The sequence below is a fragment of the Macaca mulatta genome, chromosome 1, assembly GCF_049350105.2.
Source record: "Macaca mulatta isolate MMU2019108-1 chromosome 1, T2T-MMU8v2.0, whole genome shotgun sequence".
NCBI lineage: Eukaryota > Metazoa > Chordata > Mammalia > Primates > Cercopithecidae > Macaca > Macaca mulatta.
In genome coordinates, this window is record NC_133406.1 from 192018001 (window position 1) to 192044900 (window position 26900).

Here is a 26900-nt window from a genome sequence, read left to right on the forward strand (position 1 = left end):
CAATTCTCCTGCCTCAGCCTCCCGAGTAGCTAGGATTACAGGCGCCCACCAGCACGCCCAGCTAATATTTTTTTTTTTTTTTGTATTTTTAGTAGAGACAGGGTTTCACCATGTTGGTCAGGCTGGTCTTGAACTCCTGACCTCAGGTGATCCACCCACCTCAGCCTCCTAAAGGGCTGGGATTATAGGCGGGGGCCACTGTGCCCGGTCACAAATCATTTTTAAACATATGAAAATATGCTTAACTATACAGTAAAAGATAATTATACAGTACTAAGAGAAATTCAGATTAAAACTAATCTTAGATATTACTTTTCACCCATCAAATTGGCAAATATCAAAAAGTTTGATTCCACCTATATTGTCAAGGTAATAGGCTAGGAGTGTTCTGGCCCTTCTAAGGTCAGTCTGTCAGTATTAATCAGAATTGCAAATGCACATAGGATCCAGACATTTCACTTCTAGGAATTTATTATTTTATTTTTATTATTATTATTATTATTTTTTTTTTTTTTTTTTGAGACGGAGTCTCACACTGTCGCCCGGGCTGGAGTGCAATGGTACGATCTTGGCTCACTGCACCCTCCACCTCCCAGGTTCAAGTGAGTCTCCCGCCTCAGCCTCCTGAGTAGCTGGGATTATAGGTACCCACCACCATGCCCGGCTAATTTTTTGTATTTTTAGTAGAGATGGGGTTTCACTATGTTGGCCGGGCTTGTCTTGAACTCCTGACTTTGTGATCCTCCTGCCTTTGCCTCCCGAAGTGCTGGGATTACAGGCATGAGCCACCGGGCCCGGCCAGGAATTTATTTTACATACAATTGTATATGTGTGAAATAATGTATATACAAATTTCATCACTCAGACATTCTTTGTAACAAGAAAAGATTGGAAATACAGTAAATATTTATCAATAAGGAACTAGTTAGTTTATATATGGCTGTTACAAAGAATGAGGTACCTATTTATTAAGTAAGAATCGCCTCTGAGATATATTCAGAGAAGAACAGCAGATCTGAATGGTGTGTTTATGGTGCTATCACTCGTGTGTTTGGAGCAGGGGATTTGGGTGTGGAGAAAATATTTACTTGTATATGCACAAACTATCTCTGGAAAGATATATGCAAGCCTGATAGCATTAGCTGCCTCTGGGGAGCAAAACTGGGTGACTGGTAGAAGGGAGATTTTTTACTATAAATTATTTTATAATGTTTGACTTTCAGATTATATGATCAATCAAGATAATTCAGGTGCTGGTTCTTTCACGTGAAGTCACATCAGCTGCCAGTTGTCAGGATGGGATGGTGGAAGCCACACCTATATGGTTATCAGAAAAATGGGACAAAATTACACTTGTACCCCCATAAATCTATGCAAATAAGTTTTTTAAATTTAATTTTTTTAAAAAAATGAAAAAGTAAAAGAAAAGCTAGGTTCTAATTCTTGCTTTTTCACTAACTTGCTGGCCAACCTTAAGCAAGCAACCTCCGCACTCAGAGCAGGTCTGAGAAAGGTCAGAGAAACTGGTTTCCAAGGCCCTCCCTAGCTCTGACATCGAGAGATACAAACTGTAGCTTTTCCTTCCACATTTCTTAAATCATCTTTCTACCTCCTCCTTTCCTGTGCAGCTCATCAAAAGCTCAGAGGAAAAGACAGACAATTGAAGAAAATAAAATTGTGAAGATGACTTTTATAGGGCTCCTGTTGAATCATTGTGTATTCCACCTCCAAAGCTGAAAATGATGAGTTTAATATCACATAGAGCAGTGCATCTTGTATCTCCCAAAAGACAGCTTATGCTACCCAGAGAACTGGGAGCTTGGCAAGACATAATTTTTCACTCCAACTCTGAGGCAAATGAAATGACAGTCATTGAGCCCACATTCTAGAAGCAACATAGTTTTCATTTGGTTTTAACTTCATTTGAAAGCATCCCAAGGAGGGAGAATCCTTCTAAATGTGCACTTTTCTTCTTTCCCAGGACTATGTACTAAAAAGGGGATGGAGAGGTGGCCAGGTTTTGCCTTGACTATTTCTAGCGTTGGCCATTGATGACAATAAGTTAATTGTGTGAGGGGGCAGGAGGCCTGAATGTCAGCCCAGTTATTCTATGAGCTTGGGCAAGTCCCCTCCCCATGCAGGTCTTCCATTATTCTCAGAAAGGGTTAATGGATATAAGTTGGGCTGATATATAAGAAGTGAAGGTTGGATTTGAGGACCATTGGAGATCTAACGGCCTAAAAATTACCCCATCCCCCACGCCCCCTCTTTCAGCCAGTCCATTACAGTATGTGGAACAATCTCTCTGGGATTGTTTGTTCAATCATTCGGCATGTAGTTACTGAGCATCCTTTACTTACATGCACTGAGCTCTTTATAGACAATCCTCCTAACTTCAGGAAAGGTTAACAAATAATACCATATCAACCAAGAAAGTGCCTTAAATATGTGTAAGTAAAGAGCAGAGGTAGACTAGTCAATGCCGTCTTTACAGACTACAAAGGCATTTTCCTTCATGCTTTATTTATATGCTATTGGGGAGTAGACGTGGCATCATCACACAAGGTTAACTAAAAGAGTTAAGTAAGACTTCATATGTAAAGTTCCAAGAATGGTGTCTGGCATGTATTACATATACAGTGAAAGACAGTAATTATTATTTTTTATTTATATCACAAGATATTAGCAAGCAATATAGTAATTATTATTGCTGTGTTTGATTCCCACTATAATGCTCTGAGGTTTGAATTAAAATACCCATTTTTCAGATAAGGAAGCTGAGGCTTAAAGTGGGGACATGATTTACACCAAACTTCCCAGCTAGAAACGGCCAAGTTGGGGCAAAACTGCAAACAGGCCCAAAGTAAATACAGTTTTGTTACTTCAAAGGTATTTCTCATTAATCAGAGAAATAAATTCCACTAATGTCTAGTCATGAATGTGTTAGCTGTTCTGAGTAAGTAACATCATGACTTAACCCAACCTAAATGTCACTTTTTCTGAAGACCTCTTAAAAGGGATGCTAACAGTAGTGCTTTCACACCTTGAAGGAAAACCATGTTAAAAGTGAGGAGGAATTGATCCTCACCTGTCTTAAACCCTCCCCTCACATTGCAAATGGCTGCTAAATCTGCTGACACATAGGGTCAGCTCGATGTGTGTGTGTGTGTGTGTGTGTGTGTGTGTGGTGTAGTGTCTGGTCCCTTAAAGGCAAGCTCTATGGCCCAGACTTCTCATTTGTTATCCTTTCTCTCAACAGAAAACAAGCCTGGAGTTTTATATTGACATCCACGCCCACTCCACCATGATGAATGGCTTCATGTACGGCAACATCTTTGAGGATGAGGAACGGTTCCAGAGGCAGGCCATTTTTCCCAAGCTCCTCTGCCAGAATGCTGAGGACTTCTCCTATGTAAGCCAGGAGTTCTCTCTCAGCCAGCCCCAGCCCCCCACACCCTGCCTCCCTGTATTCCTTCTCACTCAGTTCAGTTTGCTTTAAGCTCCACAGGACACCTAACTTTGTGCCAGGTCTTGTGTGGGTGATGAAGATAGAGGTAAACAAGATGTGCCCATGTTCTCAAACTGCTCATTACCAGTCAGGGAGGGAGACTCTTTGAGAAGGTAGCATTTTGGCTGGCTGATGAACTGGCATTTGTTTTTGTTTTGGTGTTTTTTTTTGTTTTGTTTTGAGACAGGATCTTGCTCTGTCACCCAGGCGGGGGTGCGGTATTATGATCATGGCTCACTGCAGCCTCTATCTCCCAGGATCAAGTAATCCTCCCACCTCAGCCTCCTGAGTAGTTGAGGCTACTGGCTAATTTTTTTTTTTTTTTTTTTTTTGAGATGGACTTTCACTCTTGTTGCCCAGGCTGGAGTGCAATGGCATGATCTTGGCTCACTGCAACCTTCATCTCCCAGGTTCAAGCGATTCTCCTGCCTCAGCCTCCCAAGTAGCTGGGATTACAGGCATGCACCACAACACCTGGCTAATTGTTTGTATTTTTAGTAGAGACGGGGTTTCTGCATGTTGGTCAGGCTGATCTCGAACCCCCAACCCCAGGTGATCTGCCCACTTCAGCCTCCCAGTTTGCTGGGATTACTGGCGTGAGCCATGTGCCTGGCCACTACTGGCTAATTTTTAAAAATGTAGTTATTTATTTTGTAGAGACAGGGTCTCACTATGTTGCCAAAGCTGGTTTCAAACTCCTGGGCTCAAGTGATCCACCTGCTTCAGCTTCCCAAAGTGCTGGGATTACAGGCATGAGCAACTGTTCCCGGCCTTGTTTAATGGAGTTGACTCCAGCATTAACAAGAAAAAGAAACTCACTGAGCACCTACCACATGCCAGACCTTGCTCCACGGTCTGTTTTTACCAATCCCAGTTCTTTTGTATAAGCACAACACATCTGCTAACAGAGGTTATATGCCCACCATTCTTTTCTCCATGACTCCTTCTCAGCCTCAATTTTTTTTTGTAATTGCTGGGTGATAATTTCTATCCTGCGTGCATTATAGCTTCCTGGGAGGGCAAATGCAGTTTTTGATATAAAAGTTCTTTGCAGGCCGTAAAGACCTCAACAAACTGCAGAGACGGTTGCTGTTACTACCCATCTCACATGCTGAGGACTAGAGAGACTGTGGGGTGGGAAAAACTCATAGCAAAAGCAGTATTGGAAAAGGGCAGGAAGAGAAGATAAGGAGGGGATCAGCATGTGGTGTAGGGAGAGAGCTTTTGCACATTTTCCTTTGTTTTGATACTAAATCTCTGGGGCCTGTTATTTCCATGTGGCCAGAGGGGCAGAGGCCCACAGAGGTCATAGCAATTTTTGAAGTTGATGAGCTGAAAACTCACCTGCTCATTGCTTCAGGCCAGGACATTAGTGGAGATGATGAATTTCTCTGCGTGGTAAGATGCACTCTGAATCCCAGAACCTTTGAATGTCAAACCAGGAAAGGACTTGGCAGATTATTTAGTCCAGTCCCCTCTTTACACCTAAGAGTAAAGAGTGGCCCCAGAAAAGATGAGTATTCAGTGTAAGGTCACCCAGCATTTAATGATAGAATCAAAGCAGGTAGCTCCCCATTTGCAGCTGTGGGGCAGAAAGAGCCATGCCTTTTTCTGTAAGAATCTCTATAGGATGGCCCTGTCTATTTGAGACCACTGCAGTTTCAGAAAACAATGTGGCCTCCTTCATCCAAGTTCCCTGGAAGGCTGGGTCATAGGCCTCAGAGACTCTTCTCACACGGGTGAGGTTTCCAGGGACTACAAAAGGTGCACAGTCTGAGAGCCTTATTTCTGAGCTCGCCTGATGTTTCTGCACTGCAGCCTCCTTAAGGGCGGGAGTCAAGGTCATCTGTCCTAGTCCAATTGCTGTCTCTTCCTTTCTCTTCTCTTCCCTTCCCTTCTCTTCTCTTCTCTTCTCTTCTCTTCTCTTCTCTTCTCTTCTCTTCTCTTCTCTTCTCTTCTCTTCTCTTGTCCTCAGTGCCCAAATCTGAAACAGGAGAGTTGGAGTTTACTACATGGATTTCAAAGGTCTTTTAGATCTGACATTCTATGATGTTCTGATTTTTCCTTTACCTTAAAAATAGACACACACATGCACACACACACACATACACATACACTTCTCTGTTTCTTTCACAGTCTTTCCGTGCCTTTCTTGTATTGGTGTTTGCTTTATCTCTTTTCCTCCTTCCTTTATCTCCTGCTGAATAAGATATGTATTCTCTTATTAAAACCATGGTCTGTTCATTTACTTAAATTTCCATGGGTTAGCATAGAATGCCCTTTTAACCCCAAGTGAACTGACCTTCACAACTCTGTGAAAGAGATCTTTTCACCTCCAAGTTACAAATGAGAAAACTGAGGCTCAGACAAATAAGTCAGCTTGCCTGACATCATGCAATCAGTGGATAGTAGAGCATGTCTTTGAACAGAGGACTTGAGAGTGACATGCTTGTCCATTTCTCTATCCATTGTGATGGTTGCTGTCAACATCTTAGTAAAGAAGCAACCATGATTCCTATGCTCTAATGATTCTGGACATGAATCAGCTATCCCTAAGGGAAGCAGAGTCTTTGGTTGTCTGGAGTCACTCAGTTCTGGATTCAGATTTGTGCTGTATCACTTACTTGCTCCACCTCTATGAGCCTCAGTTTCTTCATCTATAGAGAAATAAAATGTGAACACCTACTTCAAGTGGTTATTTTGAAGCCTAAATGAGATGCTGCATGGGAAACAATATTATAAAATTGAAAGCACTGCCCAAATTTTAGGGTTTTTTTGTTTTGTTTTGTTTTTGTTTTTGTTTTATTTTTTTTTCTTTTTAAAGAATAGAGACATCCCAGCACTTCGGGAGGCTGAGGCAGGTGGATCACGCTGGCTAACATGGTGAAACCCCATCTCTACTAAAAATACAAAAAATTGGCCAAGCATAGTTGTGGGCACCTGTAGTCCCAGCTACTTGGGAGGCTGAGGCAGGAGAATGGTGTGAACCCGGGAAGCGGAGGTTGCAGTGAGCTGAGATCGCGCCACTGCACTCCAGCCTGGGCGACACAGTGAGACTCTGTCTCAAAAAATAAATAAATAAATAAAATAATAATAAAAAAGAATAGAGACTTGGTCTCACTATGTTGCCTAGGCTGAACTCACACTTCTAGGCTCAAGCAATCCTTCCACCTCAGCCTCCCAAGTAGCTAGGACTACAGGTGCACACCACCATGCCAGGCTCCAAATGTTAGTTCTGATTATCATCAAAATGTAGTTGCTTCTTTTTCTCTTTCTACTTTTCCCTGCTCCCTCTGTCTCCATTCATTTTTCCGCAAATATTCGTTGAGTGGCAGTTACTGCACCTCAAGAACTCTGCTTGCTGCTGTCATTAATTATGTTTATTTAATCAGTCCTTATAATAATCATGTGATGAGGGGTTAATATCTCACTCTTCAGATGGTGAAACTGAGACCCAGAGGTGTTGTAAAATTTGCTCACAATCCAATTGCCAGCAGGTGCCGTGATTCTTTCCTCCCTACTCTGTCTTTCACAGTCCAGCACATCCTTTAACCGGGACGCTGTGAAAGCAGGAACTGGCCGTCGCTTCCTCGGTGGACTCCTGGACCACACTTCCTATTGCTACACCCTAGAGGTCTCCTTCTACAGCTACATCATCAGTGGCACCACGGCTGCCGTGCCCTACACTGAAGAAGCCTGTATCCTTGGCCCGTCCCCACCCAGCCTTGGGCCAGCCCTCATCCAGCCCAGGGTATCCAAGTCTGACAGGTCAGGAATTAGGCCCCCAGCTCAGGTAAGGGCTGAGACTCTCAGGTGAGGATGGAGGTGCTAGTTCTGCTGGTGGCATCTTTGGATTGTCCAGTTTGCCTCAGCCTTTAGTATGACACTCCCACCCCAATTGCCATGCTCCAAATCTTTCCCAGGCCACCTGGACCCATGGCCTGCCCATATCTTACCCTGCGTCCATCTCTCTCCCCTCTCTTCTCTCATGATGCAGCTAGTCTTCTGCCATCTAAGCTATGCAAGTCCACAGGCTGGATGACACCCCCAGGGTTGCTGAGGAAGAGCTTGATGATCTTGACTCCTTCTAACCCTGAACATACAAAACCATATTTTCTCTTTTCATCTTTTGTCTAACCTGTCCTCTCCCACTTTCTTTTCCCTCTACTCACTATTTCCCCTTCTACTTATTTTTCTCCCCCTTGTTCCCTCTTCTTCTCTACCCTCCTCCTCCCTCCTCACCTGTTCTGTGCTTCTCTCTCCTTACTTCTTTTTCCTCCTCCTCCCCTCCTTTCTGTCCTCTCTCTCATCCCATCCTCCTTTCCTCTCTTTCTCTCCTCTTTGCCTCTCCTCTGTCTTCCTTGTCTTTCCCGTCTCGGCCTCTGTGCATCTTTCTCTTTGTCTTTGCATTTCCTTTAACAAATTCCTTTTCCTCTTAGTTTCTTCATAAAATTTCTCTGAAAACCCCCAAGCCTTCCATGATGAAATTAGAAGTTATTTTCTAGCTTGCCTAATTTTTTTAGGGATTATATAGTAACTCTAGTTGCCTGAGTGTTGATTTTAATACTAAGGTCCCTGCATCAGCTGTAACAGATCATAGCAGATTCCACTTTCCTTTATCCTTTGTTTTTGGGTTGATCTATGTCTCCTTTCCTAACACTTAGTTTTCTCAAAGAAGTGGAGGGAGAACGAAGGAACTTTAGATGAAATGAACTCTGTATTTCTGCAAATTCCCCCTCCCTGGAAGTAGAAGTGCTCTTTTTAGCATCTTTTCAACCCTTGGTGAGTGTTTATGGAATTCCTCTGTGCAGGAAAACACCTTTTCTGAAAGTGGCATGACTTAGGGCTCGTCCCACCAGCCAATTGCAAGTTAGTGGCTCTGTTTGTATGTGTGTGTTTGGGAGGGTCGGGGGTATGGTGTCCAGGTACCTTGCCAGGAACATTGGAAGCAGGGCAATGGCCCTAGAAGGAGTGGCTGGCAGGGGGTAGGCCAGGTGTTAGAGCAGTGTCCCAGCTCCTGTTGGACACAGAGAGATTATGATTGGAACTGAGAGTTCCCTACATACAGTCATCAAGGCTAAGAGTCATCTTGCAGTCTGCTTTAATACCCACCTGACTCAGCAAGGCCAAGGGAATAGGCTCTGCTCTGAGGAAGAGGGTCTGTGGGTTCCAAAGTCCTGGCCACCTGTTATGTGCCACACTGCCCCTCTCCATGCCCCATACACACATTAGATGATGTGTACAGCCTATGGCTTCTCCAGAATCTGCTAACTCCTATAATACATGCATATGCTTCATTGCACATTGTGCTTGCTTTGCTCTCCCATAATATGTGGCAAAGGGACAGAGAACTTCCTGGAATAAGACTTTCAGCTTGTGCACCAAAGGGGATTCTGCAATTCTTATTCATAGGGAGATGAGGGTCCCTCCAGAGGAGGCCTGCACCTAGTTTGTTGTTGTTTTTTGCTGTCCAATATGACAGGTTCTCCTGCCTTTTCTTAGCCTTTCTGACATGCTTTTGTGTTAGAAGAAAATGTATTTCTTAGTAGAAAGCCCACCCTTGGTTCAGGCCCAAGGTTTCCACCCCTCAACAGCCAACCCTCATTTATCAAAAGTAAACATACCATTAGTACACACCAGGAATCATAAAAGGCACCTAGGGTAAAATACTGAATAAAAAGGCATGGTTTCTGACTCTTAGAACTTTCAGTGTACTTGAGGAGACAATGTACATGATAAATTCTGTGGTGAAGGAATTCCAGAAGGGTCTAGGACATTTTCATTTGACAAGTATATATTGAGTGCCTGTCATAGGTCAGGTAAAGTTCTAGGCACAGGGAATGTTAACAGAGAACATACTAAAGACAAGAATGTCTTTACATGGGGGAAAGAGGGAACTCACACGCGGTCCTGGGAGTCAGGGAAGATTTCCCAGGAAAAGAGACCTCTGAACTAAGGTTTTTTGTTTGTTTGTTTTTGAGATAGAGTCTTGCCCTGTCACCCAGACTAGAGTACAGTGGCACGATCTCAGCTCACTGCAACCTCCGCTTCCTGGGTTCAAGCAATTCCCCTGCCTCAGCCTCCTGAGTAGCTGGGATTACAGGTGCGTGCCACCATGCCCGGCTAGTTTTTGTATTTTTAGTAGAGATGGGGTTTCACCATGTTGGTCAGACTGGTGTCGAACTCCTGACCTCGTGATCCACCTGCCTCGGCCTCCCAAAGTGCTGAGATTACAGGTGTAAGCCACTGCACCCAGCCTGAAGTGAGTTTTTAATATGAACTAATCAAACTGGGTGAGGGTGTTGTTGAAGCGAGGATGTGGTAGACAGAGAGGGGCGTACAGAAGGTATGGGCAAGAGCTGTAAGTGGTCCCTTGTGGCTGAAGGACTTCAGACACAATGATAAATTTGAAGTGGAAAGCTGTAAGGAGTTTGATCTTGAATGTAGACAATGGAGAGCAATAGAAGGGTTTTTAATGGGGATGAAGGGCCACTCTGATGGCAGTGGAAAGGACAGATTCGAGAGGGCCAGTATTGTAGGCAGGGACATGCATTAGGATGCTGTTATAAAAATACAGGTGAGAAATAATTCAGGCCAAGACCAGAGTGATGGCTGTGGAATATTTATAATGTGGAACTGAGAAGACTTGGTAATTGACTATTTGGGAGTGGCGGCAGGGAATGGGAGCTCATGATTGGAAGGGGTTAGGGTGAATAGAGAGGCTATGTACAAGTTGAGCTGGCCATGATGCTGATGGGCCTACCCTGCCTTGTTCTGTCCTCCAGAGGATGAGAAGAGGAAACAAACTGCATCAGGGAAGCTTAGGCCAATTCAATGCATGCAAGGGTGATTTAACCTGGGTTCTGTTTGAAATACTTTAAAAAAAAAAACCAACTCTCACTTCATAACAGAGGGAGACTTCAGGGAGACAGATTGTGATCTTTGTTGGCTGCTGGCTCCATGTCCCAACCAGAAAAAGAAATTACATGGTCTGATGGGAAAGGCAATATGGTCTGGGAGAAAATGTCCTCTAGACTAGGAATCAGGAGACCTGGATTCTGATGACAGCACCAACATCATCCCAGAGAGCACCCTCCTGCAAGTCCTGTAACCTCTCTGAGGTGAGCTTCCTCACCGTTACGAAGGACCAAAGACCTTCACACTTGTCTAACCCCTGCTGTGGGAATTAAATAGAGATATTCATTAAAATATAGATATGGTATTATGCAAACAGAACAGACTTTCGATTCAGACATATATGGGTTTGAATCCTAGGCTCATCCACTTACTAGAATGTCACCTTGGGCAAGTTGTATAACCTCACTGGGCCTCAGATTAGTTTCCTAATCTGTAGCAGGAGGATGTAATAATACTTAACCTCACCGAGTTGCAATGAGGTTAAAGGAAATAGCTTGTGTGAGTGTGCACTGTGAACTAAATATTAAGTGACGTTGAAAAGGTTTACGTGAATGTGAATGAGGACCACTGTCTGTGTGAAAGAAGATAGATAGGGCTGTTACAGCAAGAGATCAGCGGCTGTTGTTAGGTTTGTTGGGCAAAGAGCATTGGTGGGGTCATCACAGTTAAGGGTCTTGCCTTGACCACAGAACAATGACTGGTTCACACAGTGGGAGATGTACTGTTCCGTTGATGGAGTTTCTTGTTGCTGTCATCCAGGGCGTCCCCTTCCTAGTATCATGGAGGCCAGACTAGTTAGCTAGAGGATACTGGATGAGTATAACATCAGGAAGGGCTGGGGATGCAGAGAATCCCAAGGGATATTTCACCTAGGTCCAGAATAGTGTCCACCGTTCCACAGACCAGAGCGTATGTATCCATTGGTTCAGTTCTTTCCTTGGAAAAGCATCAGCCAAACATGACCAGGATTTTGCTCTCTCTGACTTCCCTTCCCCTCTATATCTGGGAAATAAAGCAATGGACCTGGTTGTTGCTGCTTACTTGGCTGTGTGACCTTGGACTGGTTATCTCACCACTCTGAATTTCTTTCCCCATTTGTAAAATAAAAATAGTACTCACTTTGCATGGTTATTGGGAGGGTGAAATATGGCACTATATCTGCATTCCCCTGGTACTGCCTGGCATCTGGTAGGTACTTAACAAATATTCTTGTCTTGACTTTTCTCAGCCCCATGCAGACTACATGGCTTTCCTTCTGTTGGTTGAATCTTTAACTTGACAATCTGGCTTTGAAACTAGCAACTAGGATTTGAATTTTGACTCTACGCTATTACGGGTGGCCTTCAGCAAGTCTTGTCCCCTCTCTCAGCCTCTGTGTGTTATTCTTCCTACCCATCAGAGTTTTGTGGAATAAAATTATGTATGGACTTGATCACTATTCTAGTTCCTTCCAGCTCTGACATTCTAAGATTTTCCTGATTCTAAAATATAAGTTATATAATTCCATGCTTAGATGAGTTGGATAACTAATCCATGGATTTTCAATATTCCATGTTATCAATAATCCATAATTTTTATTGAGTTTTAATATTCAGTGATTTCATGAACAAAAGAGTTTCTAATTTAATAGGGAAAATCAATACAAAAGTATCCCAGGCAGCTAGTCAGGCCAAGCCAATAGCTACTTTCATTCTTTTAGTTTAGGGGTTCTTAATTGAGGGGCTTACAGATGGCTTCAACAAAAGCCTGTGAACCAACTAAAATGTATGCGAAGCTGTGAGTAAATATGTAGAGTTCATTTTTTGGGGGGAAGGCCCATCGCTTTCAACAGAACCTAAAAGAGAGACATCCTCAGAGGCTTCTGCCGTGGCCGGTGGCCTCTTGGCCTCTCTCCTGTCCATGCTGTGGCCAGAATAGGATGCTGGTGTCAGAGTCCTGGGTGTGAGTTCTTTTTTGCATCATTCTCACTGAGAGCCCTAATCCCATATTTAACCACTCTGAACCTCAGTTTCTTCAGCTGTAAAGTGAGGATGATTATTTACTTCACAGGGTTGTTGTTAAGTCTACATGGGAGAATGCATGCAGATAAATCACTGGGCATATGGTCTGTGCCATTAAATATTAGGTCCCTTGCCTTTCCTTCCTGTCATTTGTTGTTTTTGTGAAATGATAAATTCCAACGAATTTTGAACCATTCTTCAGAAAACCCTATTTACATTTTACTGGCCTGCCAAGTAATAAATATGCTCTGTTCAAACGATTTGAAAAAGAGAGAGAGAAAGGCTAAACTGGAATCATAAAGTAACCCAGAGCTTATCTGGCATTTGTTTATAGTCTGGTTACAAGCCAAGAGGAAATAGCTCTTTGACATAATGGATGAGAAAAACATTGGGAACAGAGACCTTGGGTCCTGAGCAGACTGGTTTCCACCCAGGCTCGTAGCTGTGGACACACTGAAATAAGAAAATGCTGGCTTTTAAGGGGAGGGGTATGGCTGATGTGGTCAAGAGAAGATGCTGATATATCAAATTCAGTTAATTGGATTAGTCTCGTTTCAGAGCCCATATATGCCTTGCACTGGGTCCTCTGAAACCTACATCAGACATTGAAGCTATCGTTTATTTACTCATCCATCCAACCAAACACATTAGACACTAGAAATAGATTAGACACTAGAAATAGATGAAAAAAACTTGGTCTCTACTTTCAAGATGAAGACAGTTTTGAGGGGAGGGAGAAAGGTAAAGAGACATCAGTATCACAGAGGGATACAAGTTCTGACAGAGGGGAACTCTGCTGGTTGGGGAAGCAGTGGGAGTCATCTAACCCAGCTGGGGTGGTGCAGGAGGGAGTAGGAAGAAAGGCTTCCTGGAGGAAGAGAAACTAGGGCTCAGACTTCTAGGATGGATGGAATGCAGGGAGGAGAAGAAGGGGTGGAGTAGCCTTCCTGGCAGAGGGAGAAGTACAGGGGAGAGCCCAGATGCTACATCCAAAGGATTGGAGGGTAGCTGGGGCTGGGCCAGAAGCAGCAGGTGATTAATAAATATAGGCAGAGCTGGACCCTGGAAAGAAAGAGAAAGATTTGTGAAATATGTAACAAGTACATTGAACAGGCAGTACTCACAAGGTGCAATTATGAAACAACTTTATTTTTTGTCTCCCATTGGCTTTATAGATAGATAGATAGAGATTATAGATCTGGAGATACAAAAGCTCTGGCAGGCCCCATGAGTCTCCCATCGCTCTCAGGAAATTAAAAGTTCTCTAATTAATTCTAGTCACAAAACAGTCTCAGTTTAGCAATGACTACGTCTGATCCAATCAAAAACATCAAACCTCTTCAAAGTAAAAACCCTCCCCATCCTCTAGCTCAGACCTGTCTCAAATAGGCTGCTCATGTGACCAAGGGGTTAAGGTCTGGCTCACTTCTGTTTCCCTGACTTGGCTTCCCAGCCTTTCCCCTCGATCTGGGTAACAGTAGCTGCTCACTCCTCCAAGGTTGAGCAGGGTGAGGGAGGGGAGAAAAGGAATAGAAAAGGTCTTAGGGGACTAGTACTCTCATGAGACAGCATGGGCAGTCCCTCACAAGCTTCTTTAGACACATCTTCTCCTGGTGCTTGAGCTCTCTTGATGGGAGCAGATGTGTCTGCTCAGTTCAGTTGCTTATGGTTCCTTCCTCAGCCTCTGGTGATCTGATGGTTTACCCCTGTTGGGGTCACTATTCCCCTCCACGGGCCCTCATGTCTGAAGGTGAGCTAAAGATTGCAAAACTGGTTTTCTGGGTTACTTTTGCAAGCCCTGCATGGTGGTTTCATACTTCACTCTGAACTGTGATGTCTATAGTCTTGGGATCTCAGCCGAAACTACAATTTAAAAGTTCCATTTTAACATGTTCCAATATCTAACAGGTAGGATTGAGTATTCTTGCTGATTGTTTGGATATGGGGTAGAGGAAAGAGCCAAGGAAGATGCCCAGGTTCTTGAATTGAAAACAACATGGGGCTGGGCATAGTGGCTCATGCCTGTAATCCCAGCACTTTGGGAGGCTAAGGCTGGTGGATCACTTGAGGTCAGGAGTTCAAGACCAGCCTGGCCAACATGGTGAAATGCCATCTGTACAAAAATGCAACAACAACAACAACAACAACAGAATAGCTGAACTTGTTGGCGGGCACCTGTAATCCCAGCTACTTGGGAGGCTGAGATAGGAGAATTGCTTGAACCCAGGAGGCAGATGTTGCAGTGAGCTGAGATCATGCCATTGCACTCCATCCTGGGGGACAGAGGAGAAAGACTTCATCAAAGAAAAAAAAAAAGACAGACTGACAGAAAGAAAGAAAAGAGAGAGAGAGAAAGAAAAAAGAAAGAAAGAAAGAGAAAGAAAGAAAAGAAAGAAAGAAAGAAAGAAAGAAAGAAAGAAAGAAAGAAAGAAAGAAAGAAAGAAAGAAAAAGAGAAAACAATATGATAGATGTAGGGCCAATCATTTAGCTACAGACTATTGGAGAAAAGGGTTGGAGAGGGGGATATTTTGAGCTCTGTATATAATGTATTGAGTATAAGGGGTTTATATAAAATCCAAATGGAGAAGTTTGGTTGGCAGAGGACTTTATAGGCCTGAAGTTCTGGAGACAGGCCTGGGCTTTGGATAGACTCAACATAGATTTTTCTACAAGGTACTATAAAGTCACAATGAAGAAAAGATTTTTTTGGTGTACACAGTCAAGGTGGGCTTCTGCTTGATAACTTGGTGACAAGAAAGCTAGACTGAGAGTTAAGACCCCAGTTCCAGTATGACCTTTTGCCCCTTGACCCCCTCATAAAGCTATGTGGCCTTGGTTAAATCACTTCACCTCTCTAGCTAAAGCCTGATACTAGGTAGATACTCAGTGAATACAAATGAATGAATGAATGAAGTGGAAGCAGGCCTCACCCAGTATGTGCTAGTTCACTTGGATCAAGAATAGGGCAATGAGTTATGTGATCCGTGCTGTTCAGAAGCAGTATCGGCACCTGTATGTGTTGGGGGTGGGTACTGCCTAGATGTTTGTTCTTGCCAGGGAGCCTTCACTAAATTTTAGGTGGAGGACAGGAGAGTAGGAAGCAGTCAAGTTTCACCTATTGGTTGGCATCTAAAGATACCTAGATACTTCCTAGTTCTTGTGTGTCATACCCAAGGTCAAAGCTTTGTTAAGATTCCTAAGTAAAAAACGCTTCCATCAGAGGGTTTTGGGAACCGAAGTCTAAACTGTACTGCGTGCAGTCTGTTGATATTTTTCTCCTCCCTACAGACATGGGCTAGAGTTTGATCTTTAAATATGAATCCTTCTGATTGACTAAGTGGCTGAATGAATAAGAATAATAGTAGCAGTAATGGTAAAAATAATAATATTGAGAATGTGCTTCATGAAGAGGCTCAGGTCCCCGCACTAGAGCGTCAGCTTTGCCTGTAACTTGTGATGTAGGTTTGAGGAGGTCTGTTCCCTGCTTTGGGTCCTAATTCTCCTGTCTTTAGTGTAGAAGATGAAATGATATGATCTTTAAGTTTATTTCCAGATACATAGAGAATCATTTGATTTGGGCCTTTGAGATAGTATCTCCATTTCACAAGTAGGGAAATGGAAGCCCAGAAAAATCAACTAACATGCCCCAGGCTGCACAGCTACTAGTGGTAGAGTGGGAATGTAAATCCAGATTGATCCAGCTCAAAGTGTGTGTTCGCTCCACTCTGTCGGCTAGGTTTTTATCTAACCCTCCTCCCTGCTCTGGAATCTTCCCAGTTTCCCTCCATTTCCTGTTGGACAGGAGCCTTTTCTGAACCCAGCAGAGGTTGGGACCTACTAGTCAGCTCTTACTCTCACCCCTCTCTCTGATGGGCATCCCTAGCTTTGACCTGTTTGCAATCCCTGATAGCCCAGTTGCAGCTCTGCTGGATGCTGCCCAGACCCTCTCTCTGCAGTGCCCGGCTGAGCTGCTGCCTGTTGTGAGCCCTGCCTTGGGCTGACTGCTTCTCACCTCCAGATCAAAATGTGCCCCTGATTTCTGAATGTCTCCTGCCCAGGCCTGGAAAACCTAAACGTTATTACCTTCCCCTAGCCTCCCTCATCCCCTAAAATGAGGTTTCTAAGGGCTTTATCTGCTGTTGTCAAGTTTATGGCCATAATTCGAAATGCTGTTAATATTACTGTCAGCAGAGAGCTACAAATTACAAAGTTGTAAAGTTACTTTATAGTGATAACTGTCAGCCTTCACTAGCAGCACCTGCAAGCCTCCATGGAAACCAAGTCGATGATCAATAGAGTTGATATTGTTTCAGGATTATGGCTGTTAGCTGATGGTCAAAAGAAATCCTGGCTGGTTCCTAAATAACTTGAACCTGTTTGTCTACATGAATATCCCCTTCAACTTATGCATATAATACTTGTGTTCTCACCTTCTTATTGCACAAATGTGGGGAGAGCCCAAAAGTTGAAAGACCATTTACCCAAGATTAGCTCCAACCAGTTTCAGGTTTAGGCCTAACTTTTATCAGTCCAAGGACAACGAGAGGGACTATCTGCTATGTTACAGAAGCTTAATAAATAATTGTTGAATGCATGAATGCCTGGAACATTTGAGGGGGGCTTAATTGGACAATAATTGGAACAAAGATATTGAGTCATTTCTGCCTTTAGAGTAAAAAGAATGAAACAAAAGCAGCTTTGGAAGTAATGATTTGGGGAAATGAGGTTTTCTGTGCAGTAAAATGGTTTAGGCATCTTAATTGACGCTATTAAGTTTGATATTGATCAACAGGGCAATGTGTCAACTCCCACATCCACCACACTACCCTCCACCAAAATTGAAGCTGGTTTTGGCTGCATTCACATAAATAGATTTGGGGAGCAAAGAGGTGTTGGCCTTTCTTTGCCCTGCTATGTCAACGACCCTGGGAACTGTGTGTTCATTTCTGGCCCCCTCTCTATGTCGAACATTGATAAAATGGTGCACAGGTCCTGAGGCATCAGGTGGGAAAGGGAACACAAAGCTAGGTTTACCAACTGCCCTGGTTTGCCTGGGACTAAGTGAGGAGTTTCCCAAAACAGGGGACTCTGTGCCAAAACCAGGACAGTTCTCAGCAAACAAAGATGGTTGGTCAACCTACCCAAAGCTATGACATATGAGGAACTGGTAAAAAATAATTGGAGATATTTTCTTTGGCAAGAAGACATGTAGGGGCTACATATTTGCTTTGGTCAAATTTCTAAAGTGGCGGTCCCCAACCTTTTTGGCACCAGGAACCGAATTCATGGAAGAAAACTTTTCAGTGGACCAGCGTTGGGAGGGGAGATGGTTTCAGGATGAAACTGTTCCACCTCAGATCATCAGGCGTCAGTTAGATTCTTATGAGAAGTGCACAACCTACATCCCTCATATGCATGGTTCACAACAGGGTTTGCATTCCTATGAGAATCTAATGCCACTGCTGTTCTGACAGGAGGTGGAGCTCAGGTCATAATGATCCATCGCCTGCCACTCACCTCCTGCTGTGCGCCTGGTTCCTAACAGGCCACTGTAAAAATCCATGGCCAGGGGCTCGAGGACCCCTGCTCTAAAGAGCTCTCATGAAGCAGAGGGAGTAGATCTCTTCTCTGTGGCTCTAGAGGTTAGAACTAGAGCCAGTGGGAGATAGCTCCATTCTGAACTTTTATGGGGAAGATTGACAGGGAGGGTCTGGAATCCAAGGCTATACTCACTGAGCACCTATACTGCACCAGGCCCTATGCTGGTTTCTGGGGATGCAGAGCTGAGTGGCTGTAGCCTATGCCTGGTGAGGTTACCAGGTGGTGGAGGAGATGGGCAGGAGAATGACTGCAGGAGAGTTGTGACAGGTGGGAACACAGGACATGGAGAAAAGGAGCATCTAACCTAGCCTTGAGGGGATCAGGGGGTGGGAGGAGGTGCAGGAAGGAAGAACCATCACTTTTACCAAGTCTAGAAGAATGAGAAGGGAGCAAAAGACTTTGCAGGCAGAGAGAGTAGTGTGTGTCCAGTCCAGAGAGCTGCTTTCCTCCTTTGGACATGTCTGAGCCTTGGGTGTGAGTTAGGGAGTGAGAGGCAATGAGGCCAGAGAAGGCTGTGGCAACCAGCTAGTGAAGCACCAGTGACCCACAACCACACCAGTGTTGCCTGGAGGGCATCATGGCAGCAGTGGGGAGGATGAGTTGAATGGGTTCAGTTGGAGATAGGTGAATGTATCACAAGCAAATGCTACAGCACCTCACCAAGTAACACCTGCCTGCCCTTCTCACTCTTTTCATCTTTAAAAGGATGTGTTCCTGGGAGATTTGGTCTGAAAGTAAATCTAAGGATCTCCTTCCTCCTGATTCCCCTCGGCAGCCCTGATCCAGTTTCTCAGATCATACTATCCGGCCAGAAGTTTGGGATATCTCCTAGTGGAATGTTGTGTATTGGACAGTGTTTTGATGTGAGATTCATGAGCCACATACTTTATTAATCCAGTCTCTGTTGCTGACTTGCTATGATCTTGAGCAAATCACTACCCTGCCCAGGATCCTATTTGTAAAATAAAGGGTTTGGACAAAGGGCCTCCATCCTTCAGGCTCATTCAAAGAGTTTATTTAATTTGGATCTAACATTTATTGAACATCTACTACGTGCAGGACACGGTCATCTTAGGATTTTCTGTGACCCCTGGGGCCACAGAGCCATTCCCTATAGGACCACCAACTCTCCCTTTCTTTCAGAAAGACCCTAAAACTAGCACCTCATACCTCACTTCAGGCTGCATGCCGAGCCAAGACATGCTGCCTGTCTGGGATTTCTTATCCATCAATATTTTCCTCAAGATGATAAATGTGCTGCCAATAAGAGGAGGCAGCTGCCAACTCTGTCTGAGACAAGGGCCTTTAGCTGGGGTTGTGGCCGTGCTTGGCTTGTTGATGTGTCTCAAGAGACAGGAGGTGGGAGTTGTAGCTGGGAGGGATGCAAGTTGGAACTTAGAGGGAGGAGGACATCAGTACCACTGCTCTCAATCCATGCAGTTTCAGCTATAAGTCAGTGGAGAGGAGAGAGGAGACAAAGGATGCTTAGCTGTCAGTTCAAAAAAAAAGAAAAGAAAAAAATACATATTTTTTATAGTATTTATGAAGCTCCTGCAGAATGCCAAGCCCTGGGTAAGCCATCCAGAAATAAACAGCATTCATCAGTGTATAAAGCGTATTCAGAACCATCATTTCATTTGATCCCCACAGCAATCTGTAGATATGAGTATTATTATCTCTATTTTACAAACAAGGAATTCAAGGGTCAGTGAAGGAAGTACACTTTGTCTCTGTGTTCCTATCCTAAGCCAAGACCAGTCTGAGCTCTAGAAGTGCAGAAACTCAGAGCTGGACTAAGAGGAAGAATGTCCAGGTGGTACAGTGCATAGGTGGTGGGGCAATATCCTCACAGAAGCTTGAACTTGTTTCTTCTGATATTAAATCCTCTGATTGCGCCACTAAAAGACACTTTCTTTGAAGAAATCAGTCATATGATTGAGGAGCTAATAGCTGAGATATAACAGATGCCATTGTTAATAATAGAATGAAGCAAGCATAGCCTTTGGAGCCAGACTGACCTGGGTACAAATCTTGGTTCTGCTATTTACCAGTTGTGTGAACTTAGGCAAGTGGCCTAATCTCTCTGAGCCTCAGTTTGTCCATCTGTAACAATGATTATTATGATATTTACCTCACAGTGTTGTTTTCAGTAGATGGAAACAAAACAAATTCTCAGGTGCCTAATAGATTACCTGGAACATAATAAGCACTCAATAAATGATACTCTTATTATTACTAGCCAAGTACCCAGTTGGATGAAATCCGAGTAATAAATTCCTGGGTTATCAGAAGAGATGAAATCTGTTTGGATTATAGGTTTCAGGGAAACTTCCATGAAGGGTTTTTGAGATTCCTAAGGGGTTCTTCAGATTCTTAACTAACAGCCTTCTCAAAGGTGTGTTCAGAGTACTCTGATATCCCAGTAGAGATCTCTGTCCTCATGTGCATAGTTTGGAACTTTTACCGGGACAAATTCACTTAGGGTTAGTCTCAGGACTCAGTCTACCATAAAGATCTGTGACTAAAGCTAGGGTTCAGTCTGTAACTGGGATTTGGTATTTGATGCTCAGCTAGAAACAGCATATATTAGCCTTCCTTAGTCTGGTGTTGAGGAAACATGTCATGATAAAGTGTTAAGACACTTGGGTTCTCATCACAGAATTTAAGAACTGGAAAGTCCAGTGATTTTAATTTTTTAATGTGAATGTAGACAGCTGACACTTCATCTGTGCCAGTTTCCCACTCTGCCTACTGCACCTACCTTGTAAATAGCTGGGCAGATCAAATGGCATAGTAGGTGAGAAATGATTTTGAAAACTATTTCACCCTGGACTCAAAGAAGGGATGATTCCTGGTGAAGGGGAAGAGCAGGAGGGGCCTGGGGAGAAGTTGGAAGCATGTTGCTCTTTTGGACAGAAAGATCTAGAATAGGGAAGAGCCAGGGGCAGGGCCTAGAGGAGGCGCTGGGCTGGTGTAGAGGCAGCCACAGAGGACCCAAGTCAGTTTAATTCCCAGCCTGTGTTCGCAGGGATGTGCATCACAACCTAGCTTCATCAGAAAGATGCTGGCCACAGGGCTGGTAACCCACTGAACTGAGCAACAGTCTGGTCTCTCTCCCAGCTCCTTCCCTCCGCTGCTTGCCTTTGGGGGACCACGAGCAGCAGCTTCCTTGCAGTTGCCTGAGGTTGAAGTGCCCTCTCCTGGCCCCCAGGGTGCATGGCTGCTGTGAGAGTCAGGCTCCCCTCCCCATAGAGGATTGGAAGGCAGTCTGGTCCTTTGTCCGGGCTAAGTCCTATGCTCTGGAGGGCTTGAGCTATCTTTGTGGGGCTGCAGAGGGGAGGGGCACCCCCCTCAATTCTCCCAGGTCTCTCTGCATAGCATTCCTCTTCCCTGCATAGGTAATCTCTCTTTCCTCTTTCATTCCCCATTTTGTTTTCATTTTTGTCTTTTTGTCTTTCTATTTGACCCTCTCTCTCCCACACACACACACTCTCTCTCTCTCTCACACACACACACACACACAAAATTGCACATAACTTTATTACACCCTCTCTTACCTTCTCCACTTTTTATCTTCTCCCCCCACCCAACCTCCCTTCTTTCCTCCCACCTCGTCTACTTTTTTTTCTCTTCTTCTTTCTCCTTAGCTCCCTCTCTCAAGGCGAATAGTGGAAACGTGTTGCACTAAATCCACATTTAGTGTCAGACACTCAAACAAGAAGCCACTCTGTCCTCTCTTAAGTGGAGAATTACGTATTCTTCACTTGGATGACCTTGAGCAATGCTTTGTGCTCTGACACCTTAACTGATGTTGAGGATTGAATGAGGGGACCTGTGTCAGTGCCTATCACAGTGGCCTCTGACTTGGGCAGGGGCTCAGCAGTCCCTATTCTTCCTCATATCCCTTTCAGCCCCACTCTGCTGCCTCCTTCTTTTGCTCTTTTTGTTCTTTTCCAATTCTTCCTTCCCTCTCTCCTTCCTTCACTTTCCCCATTCCTCATACCATAGTTCAGATTCAGATTCAAATGCTGTAATACCTGTTGAGCTTTTCATAAATTGGGGACTTGACCTTCACCTTGAAAGAACTGTTTTTGGGTTTCACTGTCTCTCACTTCTGCCTCCTCAAGAGAGGACAGAGTGGTTTCTTGTTTGAGTGTCTGATGAGGGGCTGAGTTAACTGTGAACTGAGTTAAGGGACAACCAGAGGTTGTCAGCATGCCCAGGGGGGTCTCTGTTCCTAGTGTGTCCTACAGGAAAGGTTTGTGGTGAGGAAGAAATCTCCCAAGGCCCACATGACATCCTGGTGGATGTGTCCATGGGCCAGTTATTTTAATTTGCTTGCTCATTTATTTATCACCTGTGGTAAATTATAACAAAAGCACCTGCCACAATAAAGCAATGAAAGACATTTCCTAGCACTGAGCTCTTAAAGAAACATCTCACCTGGGAATCCATGTGGGGGCCCAGTAGGAGGCGGTGGCCTCTGGCTTCAAGAGCATTCCTTCAGCAGATGCCAACATGAGTGTCATGATGCCTCTCATAGTGTCTCCTGATGAATGCCAAGGGCACAGTCCCAAAACACAGTGCAAGCATGCAGCTGTCTGAAGTCTAGCTAGACACTACACCAAGGCTATTGTGAGTAACCTGCATCCTTCACAGCATCCTCTGAGACTATCATATCTCTCAGCCCAGCTATGGAGAAAGCCAGGAAACCAAGTAGTGCAGGCTCAGGCAAAGGCCAGAAATGCAGGGATTTGAGCTGATGTGGCTCAGTGGTTGGGAACTCAGACTTGGAAATTGTACAAGTCTGGTTTCAGATCCTAGTTTTGCCACTTCCAAGCCCTGTGTGACTTTGGGTAAGTTACTTCACCTCTCTGCACTTCAGATATCTTATCTGTTGAATACAAGTAATGGTACAAACTTTTCGGGGTTGTGGTGAGATTTAAATGAGTTAATGCATGTCAGTACTTAACACCCTGACTGACTCCTGGTAAGGGATGATATCTATTATTACACCTTACAGTTCTGTGTGCTCGCTTCATGGGGATCCCAGTAAGTCAGGGATCTGCTGACCAGGTGGTTGGGAGGCCATCTGATTGCCTGGATGGAGAACTGTCTGCACCACTACAGAGGCACACGAAGCCAGATGACCAGTTTTAAAGCAAAAGAGGATTCTTCTTTTGAGTTCTCTCATAAGAAAGTGTGACTGTAGTCGACCCCTACTTATATGCACTAAGGCAGGCTGGAAAATCTCATGCACACATCCCCTTGCCTAAGCACTTTCATGATAGTATGTGCGAGGGGATGTCTGGGATTCTGGGAATGCACATTTACAGCATGAGGAAGACGCCTGAGTTTTAGAAAGTTGGAAATCTCTCTCAAGAAGAGAGAGATTTACTGCTTGCCTACTATGTGCCAGATACTGTGCTAAGTGCTTTATGAGCTTATTTAATTCTCATGGCAGCGTTATGAAGCAGTCACTATATCTTACAAGTAAAAAAAATGTTAACCCATGGTATTAACCTACCTGGAGTCACCAAACTTGTATGAGGCATAGTCAAGCTCTGAACCCAAAGCCCCAGAATTCCACAGCACTGCTCTTCCTCCTGTGCTCACATCCAGACTGTCTGTGAGATTTCACCTGCCATGTCCCACCTCTCACAGCCCTCCAGCCCCTACTGCTCCTCGAAGAGGCAGCAGACCAGGAAGCTGTGGCGGGACAGACCCCTCTCTCCAAATGTGGTGCACATTGGCTTCACTTTGCTTTGGTTTTCTTCTGAGTGACTGGGAGTTTCTACTTGGCCTAAACTCCTCCATACCTCTTCACCGGAAGGTGATTGTTGAGGGAAAGTTACTGGGCTCTGTTGAAAGTCATTTTTAGATTCCAGAGCAGGACAAGAAGGAACAATGACTGCACATGTGCATGACTAATTCAAAGCCCTTTCTTCTTCAAAATGTCAAACTTTATGGTCAGTGGCTGTTTCACAGTGAGCAGCAGCACTGTGAATATTAAACTACCAGGATGGCAGGGCATCTAGACTGGAAGTCTTTGTAAAGGCAGACAATCTCCAAAGGTGATGGCTAGTGCGGCAGGCCAGCTTTGAAGTACAGTTTGAAAACACAACTTCATTGTAAGTGATTGACCACCTGAGATTAAGATGTTCTAGGTAAATGGCACATATTAGTATGAATCTTTATTACAACCTCAAAAGAGTAGCATTATGGTCCCATTTGGTGATGGTGGAGGGTTGGGGGTGAGATTGATGCTCAAGGTAACTAGGGGATTTGTCCAAGGTCACATAGCAAGTATTTCTCCTGGTTCTCAAACCCAGATCTGTCGCCCTCCTCCAAAGCCTGCTATTTTGCTACCATAGTATGCTGCTTTTTGACTTCATGGCTTTAAAGCAACTTGAACTTATCCATGTTTAGACCCACCAGTGACCCACCCATTTGTTCTAAGAAGGATTTGGAAGAAGTTAGTAAGGACCTACTTCATGTAACCTTAGGTCTGTGTCAAGAAATAAGGCCTTAGAAAAAGTCCATTAGGTCTGGGCTCCTGGAAACCAGGCTGGAATCCAGACTACCAGAAACAGCCTGTGTGACTCAGTAACTCCATTTTCCCGCTCTGAGTTTTCACTTTTCTACCTATAAAAATGTGACAATGAAAAACGCAAGACAGATATTTACCAAGCACCTACTCTGTCACATGCCCTGTGCTGGGCATGGGCAATCGAAGATGAGTAAGACATTGCTTCTTCCCTTAAGGTGCAGTTGAATGAAGGAGTCTCTAATACTCTTCCCTGATCAGATGTTCTATGAACTCAAACTGCAACCACAAACACGGATGCTGGGTCAAGGGCCTTCGACTCTATTCAATGTGACTTAGGTCTATTACAACCTAGACATAGGGCTTTGAGCGGTACCCTAATGGGCCCAGGGTCAAAGCATACACAGAGACCAGTGGCTCCAGGTAAAGAGGCTAGTGAGCACTTTGAAATCAAAAGGAGCAGACACTGGCCATTCATTTATTCAGTTATTCACTCATTTGTTTAACAAAAAGTTTCTGAGCATTCCTTCTGTGCCAGGCCCCATACAAGGTGGCTGAGGACCCAGTAACGGGTCAGGAAAGGCTCTTGCATTCCAAAAGTACAGTCTTACGGAGAAATGGGCATCCAAATATTACTATTAATAAGAGTACCCTGAAAGGACACATAAGGTAGAGAGGGGACATTAAGGAGAAAGTGCGTAACTCTGCCTTAGGGGGCAGGAATGGCTTTTTTTTTTTTTTTTTTGTCTTTCTTTTTTTTTCTTTCTTTTTATTTATTTTTTTTATTGCTAATTTTTCTTTTTATTATTATTATTATTATTATACTTTAAGTTCTAGGGTACATGTGCATAACATGCAGGTTGAGGAATGGCTTTGTAGAGGAGGAGCCCATGAGCTGAAACTCACAGGATGAAATGGACATTCTAGGCCAATGCCCAGAGACATGACACAACATGCTGTTTTCAGGAGCTGGAAATGTCTGGAGCTTCAAGTATAGGGAAGGGCTGTGGGTGGAGTATTCTTCATAGCCCCACTAATGTTGGGCATACCTGGGTAACTTGCTTTGGCCAAAGGGACACTAATGGAACTAACTCAGATGGAGGTCTTCCACGTGCCTGTGTGGTTGGGGCTGGCACTTGTCACTCCAGTGATCCGCCAGGGGAAGAGCATGTCACAGGGAGCCACTGCCACTTCAGCTCCACCCCAGGATGAGCAGGGAGGAAGGCAGACCTGAGTTCCACGTATGGCCTGGAGCCAAGCCAGCCTAAAGCCTTATCTTCTGGTCATTTATTCTAGATCAGTCAAACCAACCACCTGCAGATGCAAGAGAGAGAGAGAAGAGTGTTGTTTTAAAAATAGATGAAATCATTCGGGAGAGAGTGCAAGAGATACAATGGAGAAGTGGGGTCCCTGTTTTATGTTCCCTACTTAGGCATGTAGGTGGTAGTCATTTTGAGTGAGGAATGACATGATCAGATTTGCAAGATGCTTGATCCAAAAAGAAAAACAGCAACTCTAAAACCCAGTGGAGCCTGAGGGTCCAAGTAAGACTTCCAAACTGAGCTTTTCAAGTCACCTGTGAGGACCTCAGCATCTTCTCTGCTTCCAGCTTGGAGGAAAGCATATCAAATAGAGTCCCAGCCTCGGTGATTGGATGGGTTGCTGCTGTACCAAGGTACAGGTCCCTCAGCCCTTGCACAGCCTCACAAGGCCTGGAGTGGCCCAAGCCTCAGGGCCAATAACCTCCAGCAGAAGGAAGCCCCTCACCTTTTCCTTCAGTCTGCAAATAAATATCAAAAATTTCTTGGAGAGTCATGACATGAAAGGTCGGGAAGCACTGGCTTAGCATTGTGAGGGTCCAGCCCTCCCTGCTCAGCCAAGGACATGCCATCTGCTTCTACCCCCTATCCTCCTTTCAAAGCCTGTTTCCTTCAGGCCCCCAACAGGTCCCCTTCTCTCAGATGGTGGTGGAGAGCAGAGAGCCAGTGTTGTACCTTTGCATTCGTAATATACTGTCTGAGGATTTTTTTATTACCCTGTCGAGACAAAAAGCAATGGGATGAATTTCAATTCAGGACCCAACTGACTGCAGCACCATGTCTGAGTCCTTCTCAGCAGCCTCTGCTATAGCTTTGAGAGCTGCCCTGGATTATTCTGTATTAACATCTCTACTAGGCCCCCTACTCAGTCCCTCCATCCCCCACCAGGCTCATGCAGTGCTGGGCATCATCACATGTGCTTGGATGCTGAAAGAAAGGACAAAGTCAGGGCTGTGGTATGGGCCCGGCTTCCTCTGGGACCCCAGCAGTGTCAAAGAGCAAAGAG

General features: G+C 44.4%; 1 protein-coding gene across 7 annotated transcripts in view; it reads left to right on the forward strand.

Annotated features, from left to right (window-relative positions):
• Window positions 1-26900, forward strand: part of BEND5 (BEN domain containing 5) — a 1441067-nt gene that overhangs the window by 1376358 nt on the left and 37809 nt on the right. For all 7 annotated transcript variants that reach the window (XM_077991613.1, XM_015139247.3, XM_077991622.1 and 4 more), the window contains 2 exons: window positions 3260-3412; window positions 7044-7206. In XM_077991613.1, the coding sequence (XP_077847739.1) occupies window positions 3260-3412; window positions 7044-7206 (316 nt within the window). The remainder of the gene's footprint in view (window positions 1-3259; window positions 3413-7043; window positions 7207-26900) is intronic.